This window comes from Podarcis tiliguerta, assembly GCF_965153285.1.
Source record: "Podarcis tiliguerta genome assembly, chromosome: 13".
NCBI lineage: Eukaryota > Metazoa > Chordata > Lepidosauria > Squamata > Lacertidae > Podarcis > Podarcis tiliguerta.
Genome location: NC_139546.1, coordinates 50,911,440 through 50,924,728, shown reverse-complemented (window position 1 = coordinate 50,924,728; position 13,289 = coordinate 50,911,440). Strand labels below are relative to the sequence as shown.

Genomic DNA, 13,289 nt, shown 5'->3' with positions numbered 1-13,289 from the left:
ACACAGAGGCATCAGATTTGAAAAGCAGCAGACCAGGTGTCCTTCAAAACCAAGTATGTAAAAAAGAAGGATAAAAGGTGGGTTATGTCGTTTAACACTGGAGCGTTCTGAACATTTTGCAGAAATGAAGCAAAATCTACCATCTGAGAAAAAATTACTTTTGCGTTTTTAAAAGATCTCCCAGTCAGGAGGGTTAAAATATTTGCATATTATTGCAAACTATTATAATTCTCGTTAGAATGAGAAAAACTCAGTTGCCCTTCCTTTGGAAGGCAAAAAAAAATAAGCACCCATTATAAGAAGACAGAAGCCCTACAAAAAAAATATTCACACACACTCACCCCACTTGTATATATACACTTTTATGATTATTATATATTATGTATTTGGGCATTCAGAACATTTTCTTTCAAGCAAAAGCATACATGTACCACTTATTTGAAAAAAGCTCGTGCTGTTTTAAAAAGAAAGTTGAGAGAGGACTTTGAATATCCTCTGAAATGAGTAAGGAAAGGACAACAGAAAACAAACTGATATTTGTATGTGATTAGTCTATCCATCACTTGAGACTATTCAGAATTTTTTTCTGGAAAAAAAGAATCAACATTTTTCACATCTGGAAGGAAAGGTTCACATTCATTAGCTTTGGAGCAAGGACTAAGGAAAGGGTGGGGAGCAGACACTTCATATCATCTATGCACTAGCATCTATAATAACTGTAACATTTGCACCATTCATGAGGACTAGAAAATTGAGTAATACTGGAAGCAAAACAGAGAGGTGATAAAAAGAGCTGAAACACTAGCAAGGAAAAAAGGGACAACCCCTCCCCAATTAACACCATCCAAAAGCAACTGATTCTTGTAGCAAATATTCATTAAAAAACCAAGAGCTTCTAACAGGATGTGAATAACTACATTTACACTGTGAATGAATGGGGATTAATAATAAATATTAATGCAACATATTAGACAGATAACAATAATTTAAAGGGTTTGAGTTACAGCACAGCATTTGCACCAAATGTCTACTGTAGGGGTTTCCCTTGACTTAGTCCAGAAAAAGACGTGTGCATGAGCCAATGGGGAAACTGATGCATCCCATACCTATGGTTGTAAGGAAATTTAGTTTAGAGAGCTGTTTTGGTGAAAGGATTGGGGTGTGATGGAGGCTTGGGGGTCCCAAAGTTTCCAGGTATCCTGTGGGGGGGGGAGGGGGGTGTTCTATTGTTGGGGGGCAGTCATGGTAAGAGTAAACAGGTGATTCGAGCGGAAGGGATAAAATCCACTGTAACTCTCCCCCTCCCCAGACTTTTTCTCCAGGGGTAGGGTAAGAGAGATCATGGTGTTGTTACTGAGCAGAAGATTTTAAGACGTCATGATGGTTTGAATGGGGTGGGGAGAGGGAAGAGCTGTACCACTATGCTGGGAGCCTCCAACATTTGGGGGGATGTCAGAGAATTTGGCAATACCCTTGAATGGGCGAGTACTATATTGGTGTAGGAGGGATGTGAAGGCCAAGGATTTGTAATATACAGAAGGGGACAAGACCAGAATTTGCTATTTTTTTGGGGGGGGGGTGTACCCAAGGAGGAAATAGCAGAGCTTAGGGAGACAAATGGGGAGGGCAATCAGATGGTGTTTGGGTGTCAGGAGACAAACAGAGCAATACTCTGGAATTTGAGGGGGCCAAAGTGGCTGGGATATGGGGAAGATTGTGCCATTAATGATGTCAGGGGCTGTTGTTTTTTTGGGGGGGCACATGAAGCCTTGAATATTTGGGGTGGGGATGGGGTCAGTATTTGGATTTGTGTCTAGCAACAAACCCACCCACCCACCATCTCGCTACACAAACACAAACACACACACCTTTTCAGGTTAAGGACCAGAGAAAATATATTTTGGGGAAGGATCTGTCTCTTGGCAGCCTCCTGCACGTTGAATAAGAAAGACATCTGTGTCACCCCCCCACCCGGCACCCCCCGCAATGCATTCCCTCTCTCTTCTGAACCTGTTGCTGTGGGGCTGGAGGAAAAGAAGGGGTTAAAGATAGGGGTGGCTCTGACTTGCTTAGGGGTTGGTGGAAGGAGGGGGGGTTTCATAAAGATAGAAGAGGTGACACCTACCACACAGAGACACATGGAAGAGAGCCTGTTCTTCGTCTTCATGGGGGTGTGGGGGGTGGAGATGGGGGAGCTGAGTGTGGGGGCTGCCAGAGAGAGGAGGTGGGGGCTTGATCCTCACGACTAGACGGAGGGAGGAAACTGAAAGGGCGAAGGAGGGAGGAGAGGATGTGCAGAGGGGGGGGATATAAGCAGAATGGTAAAAAGAGGGCTGTGATTAGAGGATTGATGCAGTGAGCAAGGGAGAGAGAGAGAGAGAGAGAGAGAGAGAGAGAGAGAGGAGTGTGCAAGAAAAGGATGTGGGGAGTCTGAGTGAGGGATGCGGTGTGGGTGTGAGACAGTCGCAGGATTTGTGTGTGTGAGAGAGAGTGTGTGTCCAGGATGCTGCGTTTTGCGGGGGTGGGGGGGTGTTGAAGGAAAAGGATGCTCCAGTTGTGAGTGTCCAATTGATGCAGAAGGAGATGGGGAGGGCTGGGTGGAAGAAGGATGTTCTGGTGTGTGCAATGCAAAAGTGTGGTGTGTGTGTGTGTGTGTGTGTGAGAGAGAGAGAGAGAGAGAGAGAGAGAGAGAGAGAGAGAGAGAGAGAGAGATACCCCATTGCAGTATTCCCAGAAGGGGAATGCAGGGGTGTTGATGTAGGGGTGATGCATGTGTGCGCGCCAGGACTTTGCATGGGGATGTGGGAAGCAAAGTGACTGCTACGAGTGTGTCACCAAAAAGTCAATGCAGTTGTTAGGAGAATGCAGCTGAAATAGTGTGTGTGTGCAAGGCAGGGAAGGAGGGAGGGAAGGAGGAAGAAAGACCATTGCAGTGTTCAGAATGCTCAAGCACTATGCAAGGAATGCTCACAAATTGAATCATCAAAGCTATGAGTGTGGAGCTGAAACAGAAACACCCTGAGAAATGATCTGTGTGTGTGTTTGTGTGTGTGTGTGTGTGAGAGAGAGAGAGAGAGAGAGAGAGCCCATGTGCAAGAGAGGGACAGGGAAGTGCTGAGTTGAGACATGCCACACGGCTGGGTATGTGCACGTGTATACATTTTGCACATATCATTATCACTCAGTGGTTGACTTGCAGTCGAATGTGTGAACAGCCAAAAACTGCTTGTGGCGGTGGCCTTAAAGATGCAAATGCACACACCATCTGTGACATCTGAGTTGTGACAACCGCTTCACACGTGCCAGTCCTCTCTCAACGTGTCAGTCACACAGTTGATTAACATGCATGTGCTCTCATGGAGAAAACGTGAAAGAGCATGTGAATGAATGAGAATCACACACATAGTACAATGGTAAAGTATGTACTACTGAATATCTCATGTATGTGCCAGCACATGTCTGAGAGGGACAGCTGACTGCAAATACAATGATGCAGTGCAAAGGTGTTCAATAACATTCTTGTGAGCATATACATACGTAGCACTTATGCACCAATTCTGCATTTTACTGTCTCCACAGAGCACAAGACTGCCCCTAATTCCAATAGGTGCAAACTGCTAAACCAGAGTTTAGAGAAAAGGTGACTGAGAGGTGACATGATAGAAGCTTGTAAAATTCTGCCTGGCCTGGAGAAAGTGGAGAGGGAAAAGTCCCTCCCCTCTCATAACACTGGAACCCCGGAATATCCAATGAAGCTGAATGTTGGAAGATTCAGGATGGGCAAAAGTACTTTTTCATGCAGCACTATGAACTTGCTCCCACAGGAGGTAGTGATGGCCACCAACTTAGATAGCTTTAAGAGAAGATTGAACAAATCAATGGAGACAGCAATTGATGGCTACTAGCCATGATGGCTGTGCTCTGCCTAACTGGTCAGAGGCAGTAATAATTATTTAATTTCTCTATCACTTAATGGGGTGCGTTGGGTGGTAGTGGAGGGGTAGGACCTCTGATGAGGAACATGTCGTGCTCCTTCTGGGGTAGTCTGACCACCTTTGGTCTCCACGCTGCACTCTGTTCTCACCTGTGGCTCCTAGAAGCTGTCAGCATGCAACAGTGGCTACATGCCAGGAATGGCTTCGACTGGCTAGCTGAACCATGTGAGGGTAGCCAATGGGATTCAAACCCTTGGTGAGTTAGGGATTTCCCCTGCATAGAATCATAGAATCACAGAGTTGGAAGAGACCACAAGGGCCATCGAGTCCAACCCCCTGCCAAGCAGGAAACACCATCAGAGCACTCCTGACATGTGAAGACAGGCTCTGGCAGATTGAGCAGATGAGACCAAGAGTGAGTCTCAACGGTCAAGAAGAAAAAAAACACTGATCCTCAACCTCTGATGCCTTACAGTATATATCTTCAGGAAAAGAAAACGTTCAGAAGTAAACCCTACACAAATCTACACATTTGGGTGGCAGTTGGATGGTGCCTTGTATGCCTTTTTCTGGCAGCTCAGCTGGCGCCAGATGTCTTGCTCTGTTTTCCTTTGGACCACATAAGTGAGGCTGAGAGCAGGCAGCCCAGGACCTCCTTACACATTGTGTAAGGCTTGCGCCCCAGGGAGGTCACTTAAATGCTGCTAATGCAGCAGTTTGACTTCACCCTCAGAGGTGTACTCCATTGTCTCTGGAGACAGATGCCAATTAAAAAATATGCCTTAATATAGTTAAAATATCTCTAAGCAGTATACAGAAAACTGAAGCAACAACAGACAACTTGAACAAAATATTACAAAAATATACAGCTAAATATTAAAATGCTACATTAAAACCAAGTTACTAATATATAAATCAATATGCTTCCAAATACCAGTTGCTAGAAACCACAGGAGGGGAGAGTGTTCTGGTACTCAGGTTTTGCTTGCTGGTTTCCTACAGGTATCATGTTGGCCACTCTGAGAAGAGGATGGTAGACTAGATGGGCCATTGGTCTGATACAGTAGCAGGACATGCCATTTTAGGGTGTGAAACTTAATTTTTGCGAATTTCTTCAGTGAGGGGTCTTAAAAAATATGTTTTTGAGTGTGAGGAATTCAAATCTGCTATTATTTTTGACTGGACAACATTTAGCTTGTTAAGTCTATGCTTGATGAAAAACACATAAATTGCTTTTGGACAACCAAATAATTTAGTTTTACCTTCTGAAAATGTTGGGTAATGCTAAATAAAATAAGAATAAGAATAATATATAACTGCAAATACTTGGCAATCATTTTAAATGATGTCTATGTAATTTTACACACATTTTACTTACCAAGCAAAACTAAATTATATTCATTTAATCAAAATATCTTTTGACTTCCCAAGTCGTGTTGCAAGTTTTTAGCACCCTTCATTTTTGGAATTTGAAGGCTGAACAATTCAACACACCCTAATATAGCAGTCTCTTCTTATGTTCAAAGCAGTGCAGCCCATGAACATAGCCCAGAGGCCTCTTCCTGTTGCCTGCTGGGTACAAGAGCATCCTATTTTTGTAGGCTCAAACAATGTAAGCAATTACCATGCAGCTTCTGGCACCCTTGGAGGGCTACTGCGCACAACTGCGGGCAGACAATATTTGGCCCACTCTGCATAAAAGGGAGGCGTGTTAAATCAACACATAATGCACACCATTATTCTAGCAACACACCAGTTGTTAGAGAAGACAATATCAAAAAACCTTTTGCTCTCTCTCACACACACATAGAGTGAAGCATGTTCTTCTGTGATGAAATTTTATTCTGTGAACTGCCTTGAGATCTTATGATGAAGGGCAGCATATAAATTTAATAAATAAATCAGTCCCCTGCACTGATAAATTCTACTGGTAGCACTATGTCTCTGAATACCAGTTGCTGGGGATTCCAAGGGGTGGGATACTGATGTCATGCAAAGGTCCTTCCTGGAACCATCCCCACCTCTCTAAGAAGGCATCCTCACCTACAGCATCACCCACTAAGAGGGTTTGGAATAGTAGAATCATAGAATCATAGAGTTGGAAGAGACCACAAGGGCCATCGAGTCCAACCCCCTGCCAAGCAGGAAACACCATCAGTAGCCTCAACACCCCAACATTCCTGTCCTAGGAACATAGGAAGCTGTGTTTATACTGAGACAGGCACGAGTCCATTTAACTCAGTACTGTCTACACTGACTGGCAGCAGCTCTGCAGGGTTTTGGATGGGACATTCCCAGCCCTTCTTGGAGATGCCATTGGAGACAGAACCTGGGGACCTCTGCATGCAAAGCAGATTGTCTCAGAGAGACCTTAAAAGATACGGGGAGAGGTGAAGGATGCGTAAGGATACCCCCATGCTCTTCAAATCTCCCCATCCCAAAGTCACTCAAAGGGGCGGAACCATCATTTTTTTTGCCTCCCCCATCTGCATTGATGTATTTCCTCCATCCATCCTGGCCTCCCTGTCTCTTAGTCGCTTAGCAACCAAGCCACTGGGGCTCTGGGGTTGTCATGGCGACAGGCTCCTGCTCCCGCATGGCGCTGAGAGGTTTTTTTGTGGGGAGGGGGGTAGGATGCAGTTCTTTTTTTAAAAAAAGGCAAAAAAATAATTAGTGGCTTCCTATATTTTTTTAAAAAAAATACAACTCCCAACATTTGGGGCCAAAGGCCATGGGGAAAGATCTTAAAGAGGGAGGTAAGACAGAAGGGTTCAACAGAGAGATCAAGGTGATAGGGGGGAATTATATGGAAGTATAGCATCAACCTTCCCGCATTACTCAGATTCAGAAGCGAATGAAAATCTTCTTTCCTCCTCTGTAATTCTTACCCCTCCATTCTACACAGCTGCACAGCAACTCCCCCCAACCCCCCAACCCCAGAACCAGCTGCATTTAAGAAGGTGGTGAAGGAGGGATCCCTAGTATAAGTAATCTATACACTCAAGGAGGCCGCTGCAAGTCAGCATAAGATGAGGGAGCCCACTGGGAACGCAGCTGCCTCACTTCAGATTACACAGTTATCTTCTCTACTCCAATAGGCAATTCAGTGCATGCACGCGCGCACACACACACATATTCAACATACATGCTAAGGGGATCAGTGTCAATTCTGGTCAGCTTCAGAGTTCCCCTTAGTTACTGCAAAAAAAAAAAAGTTTGCTGCAAAGTGGTTCTATATTATACTGCTTCCCTGATCAGGAATGCTGGTTAAAATGTGTGTTTTCTGTACTACACAGAACTCCTCTTCAACAATGCAGGAAACAGAGCTGATGCAACATTCTGTGCATAACAAAAGGGGGCTGAACCAACTCCTTTTGTTTGTGTGCTCTTCTGCCTTCAAACTGTTGCTTTTATTTATTATGTATTTATGACAAACACACACAAACAACATTTATATACACAGTTCTCTCCTCACAGCAATCCTGTGAGGTACTGTATTTTTCGCTCTATCAGATGCACCAGACCACAAGACGCACCTAGTTTTTGGAGGAGGAAAACAAGAAAAAAAATATTCTGAATCTCGGAAGCCAGAACAACAAGAGGGATCGCTGCACAATGAAAGCAGCAATCCCTCTTGCTGTTCTGGCTTCTGGGATAGCTGCGCAGCCTGCATTCGCTCCATAAGACGCACACACATTTCCCCTTACTTTTTAGGAGGGGGAAAAGTGAGTCTTATAGAGCAAAAAATACGGTAGGTTAGGCTGAGAGACAGTGACTGGCCCAAGGTCACTTAGTGAGCTTCATGGCTGAGTGAGGAACCCTGGTCTCCCAGATCCTATTCTGACAATCTAACCCCAACTATACCTGAAGGTAACACAGTGTCTTCCCGGTAAGCATCCTGCTTGGAGATGCACTGTCAACAAGTCAGTGGGCCTATGCTCATCCAGCCTTCCCCAACCTGGTGCCCTCCAGATGTTTAGGACTACAACTCCCATCAGCCCCAAGAGAAAGCTCCAAAACATCTGGTGCACACCAGGCTGGGGAAGGCTGGCCTAGAGCTCACCCGGACTTTCCAGACACAGGTCCGCACTTTAAAGTTCCACATCTGTTTTGTTGTTGTTCTGGTGCTTTCCCCAGGAAAACCTGCATTTTACTGCTGAATGAGAGCAAACAGCAAACTGCAGAAAATCTGATTGCCGCTTGCTCTGATTCAGTGGTAAAATGTGGATTTTCCTGGGGAAAGTGCAGGGACACAAAAAAATACCCTGCTTGCACAGAGGCATTTAAAACCAGACCTGTGCCCAGAAATGCAGCACAAAAGGAAGTCATGATGAACCTCTAGTGTGCTTCATCGGTTTAACACAACATACAAAAAAACTCTACTGTATGAACCTAAGTGATTCCATCTAGTCCTGCTCCCAGCTTCCCAAAGTGGCCAGTCAGATGTTCTTCGGACCTCTCCGGAAGTTTTGTGTGTCCAATAACTCTTCAATTTTACAACTTTTTCTTTCTGAAGGAAGCTTTCCAGGCATATATTTCCTATAAAGACACAATAAGACCCTTTTGGATCAGGCCAAGAGCCCATCTAGTCCAGCACCCTGTTCTCACAGTAGCCAACTAGATGTCTCTATAGGAAGCCCACAAGCAGGATTCAGAAGCATTACTGCTTCCAGCTGTGGAGGCAGAACATAGCCATCATGGTTAGCAATCATTAATAGCCTTATCCTCTTGTCTTATCCTTTTAAAACCATCCATGTTGGTGGCCATTACTGCTTCCTACAGGAGTGAGTTCCATATACACTGTGTGAAGGACTTTCTTTTATCTGTCCTGAATCTCCCAACATTCAGCTTCATTGGATACCCACAAGTTCTAATATTATAAAGGAGGGATGGGACTTTTCTGTCTACTTCCTCCTTATAAACTTCTATCATGTCACCTCTTACTCACCTTTTCTCTAAACTAAAAGTCCCAAATATGGTCATCTTTCTTCGTAATGGGGTTGCTCCATCTGCTTAATACTTTTGATCCCAACGACAGCAGATCAAAAAACATCCGTATGTACTAAGCATCCACACATTGCAAAAAGAGGCATTTCTCCCAATAAACTACAACCATCAGCATCCCCTTTGAGATGAGCTTGAACATTAATTACCACCCTGTATGAACATTTTTTATAGACAATTAGCAAAAGGTCTAGATAGTGTTCGTAGGTTTGCACAAACCATATAATGCTGTTTGGGGACAGTTCTCTAAACAAGGATGGTTTCCTTGCGTGTTTTTTTAATAGGGTTAGAAAAATACACAAACACAGCAAACCATTAACACTGGTTTTCAATTGGAATACAGCTTTATCTAGACTGTTACAATATTTTAATAACATTTTTACTTTAAAAGATAGATTTTGTTGTTTGCAATTGTTGTGGGGGGAATCATAGCTTATTAAAAGAACTGAAATTGTGGGGAAAGGAGGGATGAATTCCTAAAATAATTCATTTCTGCTGGAACTCATGCATACTCAAAGGTCATGCACTCGTGAATGAGAGCAGTGGCGAAGGTTGCCTGGTGGACAAGGAAGGACAGTGCAGACATGTTCAGTGGCACCTCCTTGTTAATTCCTACAAACAACCCCAAATCAAAGCAGATTGTGGGCATTCAACACACATGGTCCCCCAGCTTTAACGAAGCCCCAAACAAGACATGATTAAGGCAAAGGATGAAAATGCCATGCTGGTTTGGGCTGATGGCGTTGTAGTCCAAAATAGGACACCCTATTGAGGAAAGGCTGACATAGCACATGTAGTACTGGGCAGCAGTTTTACAGTGGAGCGTTTCTTCACAGCCATGTGCTAATATAACAGCAACCTGACAATTCATTCTGAAAGCACACTCTTCTGCCCCTCAATTGGTCTTCATTATGTTACTCAGATGAGACAGATGGAGGAAGCTTAACATTTAGATTGGTGGGTGCGGAGAGGAGAATGGGAAGACCTAACTAGAAGAATGCAAAGAGAACACATTTTCAATTAAAGGCCCCAGGCATAATTACACATACATGTCTCCTGATTTCAGTGGCGGTGCATTATGGACTGTGTAGTCTTTGAGCTTCATAAAAGCTTATCATTGTGCTTATGTATTTCAGTTGCCAGAATAAAAACATAAAAGGGGTTAAAGGACTGCAATTAGTTTAAGGGAAATTAGGAAATGAATAAGTTGCCTTACACTGTCAGGACATTGGGGTCCATCTAGTTTAGTACTGCCTACACTGACCGGCAGTGAATCTCTAGGGTTTTGGGGAAGAAGTCTCTCCCAGCCTTACCTGGCGATGCCATTGGGGACTGAGCCTGGGAACTTCTGCAAGCAAAGCAGATACTGTACCACCCAAAAGTAACATTTTACAGGTTTAGAAAATGCAGAGAAACTGAATAGAGAAGTTCTGCACCGCCCCCCTTTCATAACACCAGCATGAATCTGAATGGTGGGGCATTCATGACAGACAAAAGGAAACACTTCACACAGAGAATTGTTAAATTACAGAACTTGCTCCCACATGATGTAGTGATGGCTGCCAATGTGGACAGCTTTAAAATGACAAAAGACAAATTCATAGAGGATAGGACTACCTATGGCTACTAGTTGTTATGGCTGTTTATTTATTTAATAAAATTTATATACAGCTTGATAGTAGAAAAAAACCTCAAAATTGTTTACAAAGCAGATAAACAATAAAGTTATCGCTAAAAAGTTTGCAACCATAATTTAAAACATACAGAATGTTAAAACTGCAATAAAATTGAGTAAGTTTAAATGCCTACAAACTTTGTAACCAACTGGGTAGCCTTGTCTAAATAAGAATATCTTCAGCAGGCGCCAAAAGAAATAGTGGAAGTGCCTGCCTGATAGGTGCCTGCCAATAGGTTCCCAAGTGTTGGTGCCACCACCCTAAAGGACCCAAGATCTTACAGATACAGTGTGGATATTATATGGCACTTGTAAAAGTACCAAATCCACATATCTAAGTAGTCAACTGTGCACAGGTGGAGTAAGGCAATTTCATTAGTAAACTGGTCCCAAGTTGTATTTTCTCCAAGGCCAAATCAGTCTGCCCGTCTACCAATCACTGGAAAACAAGAGCATGGGTAGGCCATGAGCCTCATGTCCTCTTGGTGGACTTCTTGGAATCATATGATTGGCTACTGTGAGCAACAGGAGGCAGGACTAGATGGGCCTTTGGTGACAACATAATGTCACAGATGCTCAGAGTACAGGGGGTACTGATGTACCAGGCCTTCAGCCAGCAGGAGCCCCAGACTCTGAGCTATCATTTTAAAAAATGTAAGTCTCTAGCCCCCCAGAAGGAAGGCAACCATTGAGACAATTTTTGTCAGATGCACCAACCCGGTTGCTCCCACCTTTCAGTATTTTTAGCCAATGAGTGAAGTCAGAGATGTGACTTATTTGTGCTCCAGATGATGGTAATCCCCAGGATCCCAAAAAGCTATTTCATCCTCCCCTTTAGTGCATTTTTCCTGCTTCTGCCTCATTTTCCAGTTTTTGGAATCTCCATAGTTTTTGCCCTTCCTTTCCCCCTAGTAATCAGGAGGCATCTTTACTGTGGGGTAGGGGGTTATCTGAGATCAGGTCTTCCGTAAAAGTTATTTTCTGCAAATATCACGGCACAATAAGAGCAGGTAGATGTTAAAAGCCCGTCCCAGAACTGGAAAATGCAAAATATGAAAACTTTACAAAGAGGCTTAGGCATTTCTCCTGCTGTGCTTGAGCTAAAGGCAAAGCATTAATTAAGAATCCACTATATAATTAACTTACAGTACAATGGATGGTATACATGTCTACCCAGAAGTACGTCACTTTGTGTTTAGTAGGGCTTAGTCGCAGGTACATGGGTACAGGATTGCAGCCCAGGCTTTGATTTAGGGTCACCATTGTGGGAAAGCAGATTTCTTGTGCCTTTAACAGTTATGTGTCAAGCATAAATTCAACAGGTTAAACCTTTTCTAGCATGGAAAAATAATTATGGGGGGAAAGCTTCACCTGTCTGCATTCTGCCAGACATTTTATTACATGTGCAGCCACCGATTTATTTTTCCGCATGCCACTCCAATCGCAAAAGAGGAAACAACTTTGCATGCAACACAGCATATGCAAATTTTATGCAAGTCTGCGCCTGCTTTTGTGAGTAGGTCATAGGACCCAATCTGCATACAGGATTCTGGACCCAGAAAATTCTGTTAGCATCACTGTGTACTATACAGTGGTACCTCTGGTTACATACTCAATTCGTTCCGGAGGTCTGTTCTTAACCTGAAACTGTTCTTAACCTGAAGCACCACTTTAGCTAATGGGGCCTCCTGCTGCCGCTGCACCGCCGGAGCACGATTTCTGTTCTCATCCTGAAGCAAAGTTCTTAACCTGAGGTAATATTTCTGGGTTAGTGGAGTCTGTAACCTGAAGCGTATGTAACCTGAGGTGCCACTGTATGTTCATATTAACAGTTAGACTGTGGGCACACCCTATATTTAATACACATGCCTCCTCCTTCCCCAAAAGAATCCTGGGAATTGTAGCTCTATGAGGGATAAACTTCAGTTCCCAGGATTCTTTGGGGAAAGTCATGTGTTTTTAAATGTATGGTGTGTACACACAGTCTAGTGTACAGACATATTTTCCAGGATTCAGCACAGAGCTTTAGCCTGAACCAGCAGGGTTCTTATCTTATGCTCTGAGCTACAGCCCCTCTCATACGTTTGGCTCTCACACATTTCGACCATAAGAATAATGACCATTTGGTGCCAGAAAAAGAAAAAGAGAAATGTTTCAAAATGTGAGCATGCTGACCGTTTGGCACGGAAACATACTGCGAAAAAAAACGAAGATGCCACAAGAATATATAATGTCCATTGACATATGCATGAGGGGATCCGGCACGAACACAGCAGATTCCACGACGCGCCATTAGCCACAAGACTAAGAATGGAACCTCCATAATCAGAGGCAGGTTAGCTTTGATTAGCACACACTGGAGAAAACAAAAGGGAGGTTTGTGGCTCTCAGGCCCTGCTCACAAGCTTACCAAGAACAGCACGTGGCTGTGAAACTGTTAGAAACTGGATGACTCCGTAGTCATGACTGTGAAAAAATGTTCAAGGCCAATGCACTGAAACTAAGCAACTAAAAATGCAGTAAGTTTCCATGTGCTGCATTTTTATTTTTTTGCAACAGACGGCGGGTTCTAACCACCCTGAGATGGGCCACGAAAGGTGCAAAATTGCCACACATTCCCAATTGTTACCATGCAGGCATGAACTACCCAAACCAGCATTTTCGTTTCTAGATAC

The 13,289-nt window shown here is 43.7% G+C and overlaps 1 protein-coding gene across 12 annotated transcripts in view; it reads right to left on the bottom strand.

Annotated features, from left to right (window-relative positions):
* DLG4 (discs large MAGUK scaffold protein 4) overlaps positions 1–13,289 on the bottom strand; it is a gene marked incomplete at its 5' end in the record, with an annotated part of 134,807 nt that overhangs the window by 89,257 nt on the left and 32,261 nt on the right. For 2 of the 12 annotated variants that reach the window (XM_083410234.1, XM_083410220.1), the window contains one exon: positions 2,126–2,720. The exons of the other annotated variants lie outside the window; for them this stretch is intronic. In XM_083410234.1, coding sequence (XP_083266360.1) covers positions 2,126–2,167 — 42 coding nt within the window. Of the gene's footprint in view, positions 1–2,125; positions 2,721–13,289 lie in introns of those variants that run through there. 12 annotated transcript variants of the gene reach the window in all.